Source organism: Buteo buteo, chromosome 15 (genome assembly GCF_964188355.1).
Source record: "Buteo buteo chromosome 15, bButBut1.hap1.1, whole genome shotgun sequence".
In the NCBI taxonomy this organism is placed as follows: Eukaryota; Metazoa; Chordata; class Aves; order Accipitriformes; family Accipitridae; genus Buteo; species Buteo buteo.
In genome coordinates this window covers 25,107,669-25,125,912 of record NC_134185.1, presented here as the reverse complement: position 1 = coordinate 25,125,912, position 18,244 = coordinate 25,107,669, and the positions used below count along the sequence as shown (strand labels likewise).

General features: G+C 41.6%; 1 protein-coding gene across 1 annotated transcript in view; it reads left to right on the top strand.

The window, feature by feature from the left end:
- The first annotated feature begins 11,588 nt into the window (after window positions 1-11,588).
- The window catches only part of SLC16A10 (solute carrier family 16 member 10), a 78,092-nt gene continuing 71,436 nt past the window's right edge, over window positions 11,589-18,244 (top strand). Inside the window, exon 1 of the mRNA XM_075046801.1 lies at window positions 11,589-12,137. Within this exon, the coding sequence (XP_074902902.1) occupies window positions 11,753-12,137 (385 nt within the window). The 5' untranslated portion in view covers window positions 11,589-11,752. The remainder of the gene's footprint in view (window positions 12,138-18,244) is intronic.

The window sequence follows — 18,244 nt, the reverse complement described above, 5'->3', positions numbered from 1 at the left end:
GATATTTGCAGAGACCTGGCCTTCCTCTCCCAGCAGCACAGGGTTTGCCTCCCTTACATTCTCTTTTTGTCACTCAAAAGTATAAAATTTCACATTTAATTTCCAGACAAGAAGATAACAATAATATTGCTGGATCTCTATTTTTTCAATCAACATCTCAGCAAATCATACTAATGTCATGGATTCCCCAAACCCATCTCCTCCTCTACAGCTTTTCTCCTCCCTTTCCAGAGTGAGACAGAGAAGTATGCGTACGCTTCTGTCCCAGTGTGCAGCCTCAGCTGCCGGTTGCATTGTCCTGCTCCCACGTTGCACTGTCTCCTTTGCTCAAATCCGTTTCCAAATTTAGCCAGAGAGACGAAGAAATAAATTGTGGACAAAGACCATTCCCTACTTGGCCGGCAGATGGCAGTTACTGCTCTCTAAGAGATCCTTATCTTGCAGCTGAGCTTACAAAAACAGGAGTTTGCAGTAGATGAGGGTCCGTAATATTATATCGAGTGTAAAAACACCTCTGGAAATTGAGTTCACCTTTCCTATCATCTACTAACAGATCAGATATCGGAGCTTCTCAGTCTGTGAAATAAGTACTGTTATACATTAAGGAGAAAAGCACTTAATGTTGTTCTGAGTTGTTCACTCAGCACTTAACTGTGTTATGCTGTCATAACATGCAGTACAGGAACTCTTGGTCCCTTTTTAAAGGTATTGTAAAATCTACGTTGTTTCTGGGATGCTTCCTGCCACATCAAAGGGTCCTGATATGCATTGACATGGAGAGTTTAAATTAAAGAACAATTTAATGTAGATGTGTGTTTCCTATTGTTACAGATCTAGGGGAAATGAGCTGTTTAGTTTCAGAAAGAAAAAAAAGCAGAGCATACAGGTACAGAAAATATATGTAATAATGACAAACTTCTGGAACAGGTTAGCAGAGAAAGCTGCTGCAGGAAAATAATGTAAACTCAAGTTCAGTTCTTTGCTGAATAAGGAGAATGTTTCAGGGATGATGTAAAAAGACAGCAAGTTGGAACTATGGTTAATGGACAAATATACCAACATTATCCTGAATTTCTCTTTCATTTTCACAGTGAAATGACTCTGTGGAGCTAAATACAATGTGGTATTTAGGGAATGCTGTGAATTTTTACGGCTCGGGAGTGATAACTCCCAATGTGGGGAGGACAAAGGGGTAAGGAGGTTCAAGGTGGCATTACAATTTGGTTCCTAGCTATCACGCTGACGGGGCCAGAAGGGAGTACAGAAGTCCTCAGTTAAGTGTGGGGCAAAACATTTCTCTGGTGACCTTTTTACCTCAAGAAGCATAAATAAGAAATGAAGCAAGCTTTACCTAGCTTTGTGTGGCTCAAAGTTTCATTGCCCTGATGTGAGACTGAGGGCAGAAGGGAGCAAAGAAGGAAAGTTAGTGGGAAGAGGAACTCGGGGTCCTGCCAAAAAGGCTGGTTTGCTTTTAAACACTCAATCTTTCAGACTGACTGAAATACTATGTTTTACTTTCCAGTCATACTGATAAGATCAAACTATAATGAGAGAATGAATGCCTAGACTGAGAGTGTGATTAACAGTTTTTAACTCGAGGTCCTTTCCCAAGCTATTGCAGACAGACCAGAAGCATGCGATGTCCGCCCTTGTATTTCTGTCGTTAGTGGCCAGTGCTCTGTGAAACCCCGAGTTACAAGCCTTCTCATTGTCAGAAAAGAAAGTGCTTCCCTGAGTAAGAGAGAGTCTATACCACCAGAAACAAGCCAGTCGAAGCGGAAGTCTGGAGGGGCTGTCTGGCCTCGGGCTTCAAAGGAAGCCCAGGATTTGCTGGTGGTGAATAGTTTAAGCAGACCGCAGGGACTATGTTCAAAAGTTTGTTTAAAAACAAACAAACCTGTAACTCTTACATGTTCATGGGTAAGAAATTCCTGTACTAAGCCTGCGCCCCTTGCTTTAACACCAAAGTTGTTTCTGAAAACTGTTAGGAAACCATGTTATTAGGAAACAGCAAGGTAGACTCAGAAGGAATTTATCCAAGTAATTAGGAGGGTTGGTTTGGGGGTAGGAGACAGAAGAGACTTATGGTGGCGAGAATGGGGTTAAACATGGGATGTGTACCTGGCAATTTGCTTGAGAAATCCAGAGTTAGGAACACTGGGTCTATCTGCGTCAGAGAGCCTTTGAAACATGGGAGATCGAGGTTGGACGCAATCACAACAAATTGATGTCTAACCAGAGAACAGAAAACAATCTACCTGTAACGATTAGAGCTTCCAGTTAATATCTCATACATATATTGCTCCCCAAAATGAGCTTGATATCTCACCTTTATAAGAGGCACGCATCTTGGCTAGAAGAAATCAGAAGTCTAGCTCTTTCACATTGCTCCTGCATATCAGGAAAAGCAAAATGAGAAAAAATGGCACTCAAATCCCCTTGTAGGCTACCCTGAAGTATCAGTGCTACTGTAAAAAGCTGAAGCCAAACACAAGGTTGGGGTTTTATGTTTGCGTCTTTAATTCCTGACTATGATTGGATTAATTGCACAACCAGAAACCTGCTTTTTCCAACTGATAGCCTTGCAAAGTCGTACTGGAAACAGAAAATAGTGTGTACTTTGGCTGAGGTATTACCATCCATAAAGATCTGGCTACTGCAGCTTGCGTAACAATTTTGCTAATTATATTTAAATTGGAGTGAATCAACCCTTCTAACACTGAATAAAGAACAGCTTTATTTTTCCCAAGGAGAAAAGCAGATAGGAGACTGGATGTATTCAGGTGAGAAGGTTTTTAACGAGTGTTTCCACACTAAGACTTAACACCACTTGAACTATGCCAATTTGTTAGGCTGGTGCAAACTACTACACTATGTAAAGTAAAAGATGGTTTGAAGTTAAAGCTCTGTAGTCATTCCACAACAGTTGATTTGTGAAGTCTTATATCAGAATAATTTTTTCTCTTCTAGTTCAACTTTTTGCACATGTCCATGATATATTAAGCTAATTCATGGAAAAATAAACCCTCTTCTGTACCTAGATGTACATCAGTATGCATAAGAAAGGGCCGTTAGTCCTTTAGCTTCTGCTTTTCTACTGACTAGTGGCAGTACATAAAGTATCCTGCAGAAGTACAATTAGCAAAATGCCTTAAGATCAAAGAAACTACAGAATTACAATGTCTGGCAACAAAGTAGGTCATAAAAGGTCAGAAAACATTCTTTCTGTAAAAATAAGGGTCCTGGGTTATTTTTAAGATCACCTTCTTATGTTGGTGGTGACTTAGTGAGAATACTAGGCACGTTTGGGTAGTGATACAGAAATCTCAGATGACTTAATGATTAATAATGCTATTCTCCATAGCAAATTTACCTCAAATAGAAGAATTATACATCATTTAGTACACAGTTTTCATGCCCAGTCAGCAGCATTATAGGTCTTATTAATTGTAAAATCCTGTTAGTACACAGTAGTATCCTGCAGTAAATTCCAGCAAAGTGAATTTTGGCACTATGATACTGCTGCCTGTGTATGGTTATAAATCAGATTCCTAAGTGTTTAGGAATCATTCCTGTGGTTCAAGTGGCTTGGGTTTATATCATCCTGTTGCTTATTTGGCCCAATTTGAGCATACGATCTTTCCCTTAAAGGGTGGTACTCTGTGTACTATATTATTCAAACAGTTGGCAACTTCTTAAAGGTTTAGAAGATGCTACTTGGAGACCTTGGAGGAGCAGAAGGCTTTTAGTAAAATAATTTAGGTGGAGTGTCATTTAATTTTAAATATTACTATCTCAGGGAGAATTTACTCTTAGATAAGATGACCTTGATTTCACCCTGGTGAGAGAAGGAGGGAAGACTCACCTTTTTCTTTGAAGTGTTTGTAACTAAAATATAAGACACAGACAGACAACTAAACAGTTAGACATTTTATATACTGAATAATTCTGCCTGAAAATTGATACTGCATCTGTAGTGTCACATCTCTGTGATCACATGCTGCTGTAATGCAGAATCTTTTCATAATCTTTCTTTTAAATAATTGGGAGGATCATTGTGATGATAAAGCAAATTGACTATTAATTTTATCCACCTTAGGGAATGCAATCTTGGTTTCCCAGAGAGGAATCTTAGTCTCTTTGCATCCCTTGAGTTACCAAAAATGCTGTTTCAGAGGGAGTGCAAATAGCACTTGGGAGCTACTGAATCTGGACAATATACATCTGGTTTTCAGGTAAATGCTGCACCATGAATGGCCAGCTATTTGGTAACCTGGTAGTCCTTGTGAGTGAGGCTAGCCAGGGTTAGCATGTTGTCTTTCTCAACCTAAGCAATATGGGAGGCAATAATAATTAAATTTAGAATTCCTTTACAAAAAAAATCGACTTGTGTGAATGTATGCTATACTATAGATCCTTTTTTTCTGTATTCATTTATTTTATTTCTATATCTAAAGTAAGGGTTATGCCATTAATCTGGTAGGGATGAATTTTTATCAGAGTATAAATAGAAAGTGCAGGGCCTATGTGTGTGCTTACTTTTGAACAAGCAGTGTATTTTTACTTAGCCACTAAGTAAATATATATTTAGAGGAAGGGCATTGATATGGGATTTATTTAACTTTAACAAAAAAAATCCCTGTCAATTCAAGGACTAACTTAGTTCTGCTTTCGAAAGAGATGAGATATTTGATGGTACTGACAAGAATTGTTATGTTTCATAAAACACAGCTGTTGCAAACTGAATGAGGCGTTTCCATATGCCTTTTTTTGAAATCTGTTTTACCCATATTACCAGATGTGGGATGAATTGTGGGCTAAATAATCTCAATTGGAGAAAACTGAACCAGAGAGATTATGTAAATTTTGTTCTGAAGTGACCTGCAACAGACTGGATTTTTTGCTGTGGGATACCCAGCTTTAAATTCAGGATTTCAGATGATAGTTAAGAAATAGATGTAGACCTAGCAGAATAATTTCAAAAAAATAATTGTAAAAAGATTGCCTTTCTGTTACTCTTTCATATGGAAAGCAACTCTTTGTGAGTAGAAAGCTAGAATGAAATGAAGCTCTTCTGTGCCACCTGCAAGGTAATAAGCTGCATGAAATGATTTATCACATATTTAGTATATCCTATGTAGTTTAAGTATTTCAATGCAAATATGTACAACCTGAAAATATTCCTTGATATATTTAGTATCCTTATACTACTCTTAAAATGTCAGATTTTTTTAAATGTTTGTATTTCTTGACACAAATCTGTTCAATTTGCAAAGGCAAGTAGACTTTCTACATGGAAGACTTTATTAACAGCTTTCATATGCATTAATATTTGAATTGACTCACTTAGATACACAGTTTTGCTTATCTAGTAAGTAAAATGCTGACAGTGTTGTAAATCATATCTTGAAATGGGGGCACTAACACCTGCTAACCCTTGCTATAGCCTGTAATAGAGAAGCACTTTCAAAGTGACGAAAAGAAAATGGTGATAAACAAAGTTAATTTAACGTGAATAGAAATTAGAATTCTTAAAAAGCAAGCAAGCAAAATCAGCGTCAAGTCTATTCCTGGTAGTAAGTTACTTAGGTAGTATTGGCAGAACTAGTAGCTCTTCACTTTCTGGACATTTTTTGCAACTTGAAAAGTCAATTGAGTAGCAACTGAGCAGGCAACCAAAATCTGCTTCTAGACAACAATTGGATTGGGTTTATTTGATAAAACATTTGCTTCTCTGATGCTCTGAACTTTTGTTGAAAACAAAATTGAGTTCTTGAGATTGCAAAGGTGGTCTGGAAGATATTAGATCAATGTAAACAAAGGAAGGAACTTTGAGGTGCTTAGATCCTATGATAATGGATGCAATATGACATACTTGACCTGGATAGTGGTATCAAACCAAGCCTGAAGACAGCCTAAAACAATGGCTTGAAACAGTTCCTGCTCATTTGAAAGAGATGTTAACTTTGAAACTGAATGAGAATGTTGCTAACAGTTATTTCACTGCCAAGAAAGAGGTGAATGATCATGCTAGGACAATGTATTCTTCATGCTTCCTCATTTAGCAATAGGATCAAAACATATTCCATATTTGGGGTATGAATAAAAATTATCTTAAGATGTTCTTCAACTTAATACCTGAGGGTGGGATTAATTTCACCAAATTTGAGGTGCCTAGAGTTCTCACTTGTACATCTAAGCTAGTCATCTGGGCTCCTTTAATATCACTTATCTCATTGTAAATGTTAATGTTTAAAGTACTTCATCCCCTGGAATTCCCTATTCCCTCCTACCAACACGATGCAGATGACCAGCTCTGATCAGATGCTCACAGTGGAGACAGTGACAAGGTAGGCTAGAGGAATCCTACACTGCTATCAAAAACTTTGCTTTGTGCAAGTGGAGATTTGCAGGGGGCAGAGGGCTTTTACAGTTAATAACTGTCACTTTCTTTCACTTGCTTACCTTTAATAATAGCAGTTATATGTTAACTATGTCCCAGATAACAGCCTGTCAAGTCCCATCTACGCTTCATTGAATAAAAAACTAAAACTGAATTTAATTTGTAAAGGAGCCAGACCTGAGCCGTAACCCCTGCTTTAGGTGAACCTAGAAGAGGAAAATGTTAAGTCTGGAACTGTTGTTTTAAATAAACGTAGAACTGGGAATCAGACCTGTTGCTTACCCTCAGCTTCACTGGTTAGATATTTAAGCTACTCTCTTTCCCTCTCTCATTCTGCTCTCTCTTTCTCTTTTGAAATAGCAAAAAAGAAAATTCTCTAGCTATTCGTGAAGTAGGAGGGAACCTCTATCTTGACAACTAATAGCACTTTAGAAAACTTTTACTGTAGGTATTATCAAATGCTAAAAGTAAAGTTAGATGCTCCCAACGCTCCCCAGAGTAAACAAGTAAAATCTGTGCTTTTTATCTTTGAAAATGTGATTCATTTGCTTCAGCAGTGAGATGCAGTCCCTGTGCTTCATACAACTCAGCTGGAGCCCAGTCTGAAACATCAGTAGAACATCCTGTCTGGCTGCGAGATGCATAAACACTGCTTACTGAATGGGATTTAATCTAATGTTGATCTTCACACAGTTGATGATACCATATGTTTTTGTATTTTAATGGTTATCCTGTTTATCTCATCTTTCTGACTTAAGGCCAAATCCTTTTGTTGAATAGGTGCATATTAATACTAGCTGAAAATTAAACAACAAAAAGGCTTAATCATTAAGAGCATGCATTAGTCTAAGGGGTCACAAAATTTTGTGTCAGTCTCATGTCCTCTCTGTATAGTGCCTAGCTTTATTGGTATTGCATCTATTGTACTGCTTGTTGCAAAATTGGGACAAAGTTAGGCATTTTACTAAAGACTTTTTTTTTTCCTGGATGATGTAGGCATACCCTTTTCATTGATTACAGTACAAATTCTAATCAGATCAACAGAAGAAGGAAGAATTAAACTCTCTGAACATGTACTCTTCAGGCTTGGCATCCTGTCCACTTTATCTTTGCAGAATACTACATAGTTTTGAAATGCTCTACAAGTAAAATGATTTATGGAAAAAGCTGTCTTGGTGTGTCACTCACAGCTAACTTCAACTATACAGGTAATTTTTTTTTAAGTAGTTGGCAATCAAAACATTCCTTATGGTCGAAGAAAATGCTGCATGTGAGAGCTACTGAAGTATCGGCCTATTTTCAATAGCTTGTGAGAAAGCAAGTGAGTGTTTATAGGGAGCTGGCTAGAATTTCAGATAGAGTTGCAGAAGATGCCATTTCCTGGTCCGTGGCTTTTGAGAGCCCACAAATGACAGGGCAGATTCCTCCTTTGGCACTGGCATTTTATATATTGATACTAAAATAGGCATAACCTAAGTACCACCACAGCAGATGTCTGTTGCAAGGTTTATGTCTTTGGCATGCACAATTGCTGTTCGTTTGTTTTATCAGCTGTGGGGTATTAATAAAACATGTAAAATAACAAATTACTATAAACAGGAACAAATCTTAGACAAAACCAACATGTTTCTCACATCACATTTCTCAGCTTATCCATTCTCACTTGATTTTCACTTTCCTCTCTCTTTTGGTGTTGGTTTTATGATTTTTTTTTTCCTTGTGCGTAACAACAGTTTAGCTGAAATAGATACAGTTACCTGTATACAAGTCTGTAATCTCTTCATTTTCACTGTTTTTATGGCAATTCTCTCATGTCCAACTTCCTTCTTTTTCCCTTTCTTTCTAAACTGTTTTTCTAGTGATCATGCAGGGTTCAAATAACCGAGCCACAAGGGTAGCTTTCCTTTTACGTATCTTTCCAGAGTTAGGTTTTGTTTTTTTTTTTTTTAAATTTTAAATAGTCTTTTTTTTTTTTTTTTTAATTCTTTGATAGCAAGAATTTAAACCCCAATGCTTTTATTGTGAATTGTTGGGGTTACAAAAACTTTAGAAATCAAACTGAAGTCAAACCTGCCCATATTCTGTTTGCAAAGTACATTTTCTATGGAAGGTGGGGATTGAAAATTATCTGACTATGAAGAGTAAGCCTTTATTGTTCTTGTTCTTGGTAACTACTAAGGAAATAGCTGAGATCTCAAGCAATCTCTCTTGAAAGGGAAGAGGCTTAGTTCTTGGCAGGAGCAGAGCGTACCAAAGAACCAAGAGGTGCAAAGTTTCCCTAGGTAGCTACTTAAGGCCTGTAAAGGAAGGCTCCATGTGCCCTATTTTTTTTAATAATATAAACTTTTTTTTTTTATAGTTTAGATAAATATTAATAGGACAATAAGATACAGAACACTGAAGGAACATGCAGAATAGTTATAGCCATCAAATTATAGCCATCAAATTTATAAAAATTGTATGTACTGGAGAATCAGATTTTGTGACTCTCCATTCCCAATGATGTGAGGAGAAAGGGAAAATAGTTATTTAATACTAATCAGGGGATAAGAAACACTTAACAACTGGAAAATAGAATCTATTTTAAAAAATGCCAAGAAGTAGAAGTTGCACACAATATGTTCAAAATGTTTTTTTTTAAAAAAACACATCCTTCACCTTAAAAAGGGAGGGGGGGAGGGGTCATCAGGGTGTTTATGGGAAACAGGGAAGTGAAACTGCAGTACATAAATGTTATATTGAAAAACATGCGGAGAAGGAATTAGTCTTGTGCTTAACTGAACACTGTCCAAAACAGAAAACATACATGGTTCTTCCCTCAAGCTGATTTGACTATCTATTATACAGTTCACAGGCCCCCATTCAGGAAGGTAGCTGAAATAATCTGAGGAGTCTAACTAAAAGGTAGAAACATATTTAAGTGCTGGCAGAACTGAGTTCCTTCTGATCAGTCATATTAAGATCCAGTCTTGGATTTTGCCCTTGTTTATTCCTATGCGACTGAAAGTTTAATTAAGTTAATCATTGCTGGCAAACGTAATGAAGATTGAATCTGGTTCCAGAAAAGGTTCGCTCTGTCATAACTGTTCAAAAATGTTATATTGTGGTGCACGAAGCTTGATTTATTGTAAGTAAGCTCAACGGATTTGGACAACAGCCTCTGGACAAAGACTTGCTGGAGAATGTGAAGCGTTAACTTTCGCATGTTAAATTGCTTATGAAATATTCTGAGCATATTTAAGTTTATGATAGGCCTGGGGTTTCTCATAAGCATTAAAACTTGTTCCTTGGTGGGAACAGATGTGTTTTTCAATGGTTGGCCAAAAGTTCTCTCTTTCCTTTGACAATTATTATGTATTTCACACAGCTATATTTTGCTTTGTTATGGGCTTTTATTTTTCCTGTATTCTACTGCTGTTTTATGTGTATGTGTAATGTTTTTATGTTTAACTGAGATGGGCATGGATAACAAGACAAAGGGAGTATGCAGGAAGATTAGCGCATCTATAAAATGCACTTTGTTGCTATGATAAATGTATTTGTGAACCTTTAAAAAAAATTCTTATTTTAAAACAAATTGGAGGACACTAAACATGCAAAATAAAAAATCCGAAGGTCAATTAATTCTAAAAGCCAGGCATTCTTAAAGCTGACACCCATTCAATATGCATTATTACACAGGCTTTCATTATGTCATTATATGGTTTTCTTTCTTTAGCTACCACTTTTCACGTGGAGAGCAACTACGTAATTTGTGCTGAACGAGGCACGGTCTTAAGAATCTGTGCTTCGTTTCGGACTAAGTTTTGTTTCCCCATGTGGCCACTGGTAGGTAGGAGGGAGAAAGTGATTCAGGGTCAAAAAAGGAGGAAGAGGCTTTAACAGGCAGGCAGGGGAGTTGGATGGCGCAACTGACGCAGCAGTAGCAGCCCAGGTTCTGGGGGAAGAAACGGGGGTGGCATACCAATGCAAGAGGCTGCTTCGAGCCCTCCAGGTCTTGTGGGGAGGGATGAAGTATCCAGATTTAATCTGCTGATTTTCTTTCAAGAAGCTCCTCTTCCTCATCAGGCCCAAACTGCTTAAAACATGAGTAGCTGCCAAACGCATGAACAGATGTGCGGCTTGGAGTTTGGAAGCAGGATCACTGGCCGAAAAGCTTGTCATTTAACACCCCCGACCTCAGCTTTCCCTATCTTCTCACTTTGCTGGCTGTGGGGAGTAAAGGTCAAGAGCCGATGCCTCTGTGCAAGTGGGAAAAACATTTCGTAAGGTGTGCAAGTGCAGTATTTTCTCTCCCCTTGTGACAAAAAGCAGGGAGAAACGGTTTCACCGCGGTCGCCCCTGGCGAAGTGCTAAGGCTGGCCCAAGGGGAGGTGGAGACCTGTCCCGGAGCGCAGCTCCCCGAGGATGGCGGATGCCCCAAGAGCCCCGGAGCGGGGTGCCTCCACATCGGGCCTGACAGCCCAGAGCCCGAGAGGGAGGGTGGGCGATGGAGAGGGCCCCGCAAGCCCATCGAGCGCTGGGCAGGGCCGAGCAACGGCCATGAGGCGAGAGCAACGGCCATGAGGCGAGAGCAACGGCTGTCAACCCGCGCAGGCGGGGTGTGAGGCGCGGAGGGCGGCCCCTCGCTCAGCGTTTTGGGGTGTTTTTATTTCTTTCCTTGGGTGTTTGTTAGCAAACCGCCGGGGAGGGACTTGAAGACTTTTCCCTCGCTTCACGGCTGCCCAGAAAGGGTGGCCGCAGCGGGACACCGCTGGGTGTAAGTGCCCTGCCTCACGGGGAACTCGCTCGCTCTGGGAGCGGGGCCAGGGGCTTGTTTACTGCTCTCCCCGCCTCGGCTGGCGAGGGCAGCGTGCGGTACCTGTGTCTCTGTGTCTGTGTGTGTGTGGAGACTTGCGGCTCCCGCCCAGCGCGCGCGCCGGCCGTTAACTCCTGATTGACTGCCCGCCTCGCGCCCCCGCTCCCCCCCCCCGCCTCCTTGCGCAGCGGCAAGGGGCCGCGGCCTCGCCCCCCCCCCCCCTTCCCCCCCGCTGAAGAGGCGCGCGGAGGGGGGGGGGGGGGGGAAGAGGAGCGTCGCTTCGCCTCCCTCCCCCGCCTCCCTTCCCTCAGCCAATCGGCGCGGAGGAAAGCCCTCGTGCCGCTGACGCCCCCACGGGAGCCCCCCTTTTAAAATAAAGCGGCGGCGGGTCACCCCGCGGAGCGACCGGTAACAGACCCAGTGCCGCAGGATGCCCGCAGCTCCCGCGGCGAGGGGCTGAGGCGGGCCGGGGCCGCGAGGAAGAGGAGGAGGAGGAAGGCGGGAGCGGCGCGCGGGGAGGGTGTCGCACCGTGCCCGCTCCGCGGCTGAGGATGGCGCGGGTGAGCGAGCAGCTGGCGCCGCAGGGCGCGGGAGACCCCGCCGCCGCCGCCCCCCTACCCGGTTCACCGGCGGTAGCGGAGCCGCGGCGGGAGAACGGCGGCCAACGGTGCTCCGGCAGCGACGGCCCGGTCGCGCCGGACGGCGAGAGCGGGGCCCGGTCCCTGGCGGCGACGGAGGGCCCCGGTAGCGAGGGCTGCCCCGGGAGCGCGGCGGCGGCCGAGCCCCCCGAGGGCGGCTGGGGCTGGGTGGTGATGCTGGCCGCCATGTGGTGCAACGGCGCCGTCTTCGGCATCCAGAACTCGTGCGGGGTCCTCTTCGTCTCCATGCTCCAGCTCTTCGGCGGCGGCGAGGACAAGCAGCTGGCGTTCAAAACAGGTGAGGGGCGGCGAGGGAAGGGGTCGGGGTCGGGGTGGCGGCTTCCAGCCCTTTCCGCATCGGGCCTTCCCCGGCCCGGGCGGAGAAGGTGCCCCGGCCGGTAGCTCTGGCTGCCGGCGGTGCGGCCGCTCCGGCTGTCAGCGGCCGTGCCCCGCGGGGCTGTCCCGGGGCGGGGGGGGCGGCGGCTGCCGCCCGTCTCGCCTCGCTATCCGCAGGCAGCGGGACCCCTCCGCGCCGGGCCGGAGTCTTCCCGCCGCAAACACGTGGGGCTGGGCTGAGGGACTCGGAAATACGGTTTCATTGAGGCGAAGAGGAGCTCCTCTCTCCGCCCTGCGAGGGTTTGCGCTCACAGCCGTGCCCCAGAGGCAGGGCTCGGGGCAGCAAACTCCTGGGACATCCGGGGAGAAGCTGCAGGGAGGGAAGCAGGTGTACGCTGACTCCTTCCACAGCAGTATTTTTAGGCATCTGACATCGTGCATTGTGGGAAAAATGCGTACTCGTGGTCCCAGAAAGTTTTATTCCCCTGCTCCTGTTAGCCTAACGATTAGTCTAAATTAACAGTGGGGTGTAGTGGCACTTAAAATTGATGTCAAGAATGGGCTTAACGGTTGCAAATCCAGCAGATTTACTGCTGTAACCGATATCCTCAAATTCACCAGTAAAGTTAATGATGTTTACTAAACTCTAAAGACATAACAGCGCTATTGCAATCAAATCGCCACTCTGCCATGACTGATCTAAGTCGTTCTAGGCACATAAGTATCGATTAATTCAAAGGTGAGCATATATTTATTTTAGGTAAGCTCTCTTTGAAAAGTGTCTTGTGCTTTGACTTTGTAAGCCGAGGAAATGTGGTTTTTGGCTTTCCCAATAATAACGAATTAATAATAATTTATTATAGTAAATAATAGAGTTGGCTTATTTAAAAGGTAGCTTACATAGTAAAATATTGAGATATTAAAAAAAGTCATTGTCTTTTATGGTTTTTTCCTTACTAAAAAAGGTGTTCCAGCTATGTAGCCCTGCAGAGGTGTAAACCTTCTACGGAGTTTTCTCTGTGTTACAGACCTTTAAAAGACTTTTGAAATTTATGTCTTCTTTGATACCGGGATAAGTGGGCCTAAAGTTGAGATGCAAGAGACAAAGAAGCTATTTGTCCTCCCCTGACTTAATATTCTTGTCTGACGTAGAAAACCAAGGCGGGTGTTTAGACTGAAGAAAGCAAGCTGGAAAGCTGTGGTGGAGCTTTAAGTGATGTGCTTTCCAGCGTTTGAACTGTTCGTGGTGATGTACAAGCTGTATTGCTCAGTGTTCTTGAGCTAGAAAGATGGGAAGCTATGTATGCCTACACACCAGGTGCGGCCGTGTCTGCTTCACAGTAGGGAAACGCGTATCCAAGAGTAGGATACTTAGTAGGCTCCTTAGCCCGTGCAGGAGAAGAATGCAGTTGTTTGGAGGAGATGCTGTGAACATTTGCATGCTGACCTGGGAGCCACTGGCCAGTCAGAAATGCAGAAACATACGTGTGGTTGATACTCTTGTCTGTTCATGGTACAGAGGTGTAATCGCATTTTCTGAGGATCTGGTTGTCTAGTAATGGTCTCTCAAACTAGTCTTAAAAAAATAATTGACTTTTAGGTAATAGTGCAGTAGTCAAAATAATCAACAAGAGGAGGATTGAAATTACTCTCTCTTACCTTCCAGAAGCCTAATTGCACCACTGGTGTTTAAGTGAGGTGAGATTGTGGGTGTGCTCCACCTATGTTTTTTGAAAATTTGCCCAACTGCGGAAAAGAGTGTGTGTGGGGGAAATGGAACCTGGCTTTAGAGCCTAGTTTTGCATTGTGCTTAGAAGAGCAGGAAGAATTCTGAATCCTGGATGCAGCCAGCACCTCCTGCACCACTTCTTCTTTTTTATTTTATTAAAAAAAAGCTACAGCTGCATTTTGTTCTGCTCTGTCACATGTGCTCTGGTTTGGGTAATGCAGAAGACACTCATTTTGCTTTTTAAATCCAGATGGGTTTAAGTTGGGGGAAATAGCATGAGATAGTTGCCTTGACTAGGTGACTTGTGTGCATGTGAAGGAGGACTGCAAATACAAAAGTGCCTCCTGTAAATAGCAGAACAGCAGATAAAAGGGTATCCTTCCTTTTAATACCTGAAAGTACCCTAATCAGTCTGGGCACCATAAGGGCTGAGCAGCAGCTGTTAAACAGATTTTTGTTCCTTAATGTTGAACTTCATTGCCTAGAAGATGTCTGCTATTTTTTATCTTCTTGAAGATAGGACCAAGTGTGAACTGAACTAAACAGATTCTGATACAATATTTAGCTTGCCATGAAGGGGAGCTATGATCAGAAATGGCAAACTGCACCTAATGTAGCTCTTATTGAACGCTGATGGATTAGGTGGCGTGCTGTAGAAAGGAAAAGAATGACTAATGGGATAAAGTCAGTAAGATTTTAACACTGGAGAAAACCCTAGGCTGGTCATTCCCATGGTATTGATTATAGTACTTAATCTAGTTAGTCTCTTGTGTTTGGTCTGATTGTGACTCAAAAATGGCAGTGAAAACTGAGTTTGAGTCAGGTTGAATGAATTTGAAAACTGGGTTTTGTAATGAAAATTTTCTCGCTGTGTGGTTTTGCTTTGGAATACAAAGTTTAATATTCTAATCCTTCTGAAAAAAAATTTCTTTAAAATCTGGAATGCTGATTTTTTGAGAGGCATGATAATCTCTCCTGGGACCCCAGGTGACTGTGGAATCTTGCAGTTGATCCAGAATACCACAGAATTCACCTTTTTTTTTTTTTTTTTTTTTACCTGCAAGAGTAATTAGCTGTTGCCAGATGTTTTTGTGTGCCTGTTCTTCTGGGACCAGCCAGTAGTTGTCTCTTGCCTGGTGTTTTCCTCAAAAAGAGGAATTAAGTAGTCTCTATATATAAGTATGTGCTATTATTGTAATCTCTTAATAACATTTTGTAATCTCTTAATGGATGCCTATCCCTATGTAAGGCAAAATGGGAAGGAATCATAGTATGTGCTATTTTTGATATTTTTAGTAGATGGATAGATATTTATCAGTATGAAAGGCAAAATGTGAGGAGGCAGTAGGGAGGACAGTGCAGTCAAGAAGTGACTCTGCCTTGCAGATAAGAACTGGAGGGAACCAAAAGTACAGGCTAGGCAGTGAGGCTGTCTCCAGAATGTAGCATCAGGAATGGATAAATAAGATTAGTAACTGTAACATTATTGCAGCGTTTAGGAATGTTAATGGAAAAACTTGTGCTGTGGGTTATAGAGGGTTCACAAATGTCCTTAAGGGGCATCTAATTATAATTCATATTTTTTATAAAAAATTTTGAACATAACTAGTATATACTATTTTGGTATTCACATTAGTAAAAAGCTTGTTTCTTTGTTAGTGCACTGTGTAAGCATTTCCATTGTTTCCTTGTGTAGCCAGTTTTTTGTTCAAAAGCTAATTGATGCACAACTGCAGAAGAGGAAAAGCCCCCAACATAAGTATAAAACTTATAGAAAGGTGTGCCTGAAGTCTCAGGAAACAACTCTGTTCATTGTTTATAGTTCATTGTGTTTGAGGAACAAGTTGGGTGGAAAAACACAATGGCAATGAAATAGAAGGCTCTTAGTCCTTGGAAATGGGGCAGACCTAGTAGGCCTATAGCGTACAAACGCAGTTGTAGTCTGATCGTCCTTGAAGGGAAAGGATCGGGCCCTGGGGCCAGTCCAGGTTCTGGCAGGAAGAGTGCTTGGTTCCTGTCCCTGTTGGCATTGGCACAGAGGCACCTGGAGCACTGAGCCAGCCCCCCGGTTATCTCGGTTAGAGATCTGGGGTGTGAGCCCCATCCAGTCCTGTGTTGTGCTCTCTTGATAGACGCCTCTACTGTATAGGTTTTTGTGTGTGTATGTACACATACCTGTCTTCAAAAGGCAAATAAATACTAAGACACTAGTATCAACAGAGACAAAAATACTGGGTTTTACTTAAAAAAACAAGGTAGATAAAAATACTAGTTCTACTAGTTCAGTTACTTCTTGTTCTATGATTTACAAAGCTGGTTCTGTAACTCCACTGGATTATTCTCTGTATGTTTGTTCACCTTAACTTATACAAATAGCCTTGCACAAGAGTATATACTGTTATTACTGTTCTGCATCCTCATGTTTGTTTTGTGTTAGCAAGTGTCATTAGAAGACAGTGCATCAGCTGGCCTGAACTGGTCATCTGTGTGCTCACATGTATCTACCTTGGTTTGACTTTGTAAGGTGCTGTATCTGGTGATGTATCTGGGTATCAGAATGACTGGTCGTTCACTGAGCTGGCTTAACACCGTCGGGACTCTTTGAGCGGGATTGTTGCAGGTCTGATAGATAGGGCAGGGAGGAGAATTCTGCCTTTGCTGTCATACCCAGGCCATAACTCGGACACTGGGAAAATAATGTTGGATGACTACAAAGATCTGCAAGTGTTGAGAACAAGTGAACCACTACCATGTATGGTAACTTAATTTTGCTGAGCAAGGCTGGCTTTTAAATTTAATAGGACAGTTTGAAGTTGAAGTTTTTCCTTCACTCTTTCCTTGAATCTTTTGCTATCTTCCTGAGCTTTCTTCAGAGGTAAAAACACTATCAGCATTTTCATTATTATTCAAGTTCTGCAACTGTCCTTCAGAACCACACTTTCATCTCAATATTAATGGCATGTGGTTTCCAGTAAATTGGGAAGCTTGGCAAGCTGGAACTGTCACATGGCTTATGAGAGAGCAGCTGACTTCTTTTTCTCTTTTCTTTCTTTTTTTTTAAAGAAGAAATAAATGAAATTTGGAGCATAGAAGTTATCAGAGCACACAACTGTAATTTGTGTGAGGTACAAGAAAGCAAGCTACTACGTAACAGTTTGGTCAATAAGGATTACATTGCAATGAAGGATGTAGTTCCACAAAAACTTGGACTGGTGGATATCAGTGCTGCTGTAGTCTGCCTGCCTTCCCATGTTTGTGTGGCCATTGAAGCCAGTGCAGGGAACCAGCAATGGGAGCAGATTGGCTGAAAACTAACCTGCTGTAAAAGTAATGATTCATTTTATTCAGCTGCAGTCATGTTTTTGTACTCTTTTGACTTGGCTTTGTGGTTATAAATATGTATGTAAATGAAGACTCTGGAGTAGTTGAAATTATGACTAGGTCAAACTGGAAAGTTAAAGGTAGTTTCTTTAGTATGCTGTCTCTCTTTAGGACAGAATAGTTAATGGCACTGCTGTTTATGCATACACACATGCACGTGTATCTTGATGCCTCCAGCTCTGGAGCATTTCTCTTTAACTGGTTTGCAGACTGATTAGCCTTGTGCCTGATTGTTAGGTTGTCTTTTTGTGTTTTTCTTGTTAGAATTCACACTGGTTAGATCCCTTCCTGTTCCAATTGCAGATTAACTTGCAATATGTTGCTTAGTTAGAATAATATTACTAATATGTCTGACAGCTATTTACCAGTTTATTTTTGTGGGCTTCTTTAGAGGCAGTACTTTAAATTCACAGGGATGAAACATCCTTATAAAAATCTGAAGATGGCTGGCTATTGCCACCACTCTGCATTAATGCACGTGCCTCAAGTTATGAGCTTTTGTGTGCTGCCTTTCAGACAAAACCATCCTCTCAAATCTTCAAGCAAATGCACCTAAACATTAAATTTTTACTGTAATTTATTCATGAGGTGAAAAGTTGGATGAAACCAAAATGGTATTGAATGTCCTGCAGAATAATTTGTTGTTAGTGTAATCTTATCAACAAAGGTGTTCCCTTAAAGCTATTACATTGGTATGACATTAAAAAGCTAAATGTAGTTTAGTGCCTGCCTGTAGCTATGCTACATCATTGTTAAATCATAATAATGTCAAAGTAATGAAAGAGTTTTTAATTGTGATGTTAAGACAGTTTAAAACATCTTTAAAAAATTAAGTGAAAGTGTTAAAATGAAACTTTATATTTAGCTTATTTTTCATTCATAAGAGAAATGCCTTGTTTGATGGTTCTTAAGATGATGCTAAAACTGACTGTTTTCCAGTCTCGTCCTTGAATGGTAAT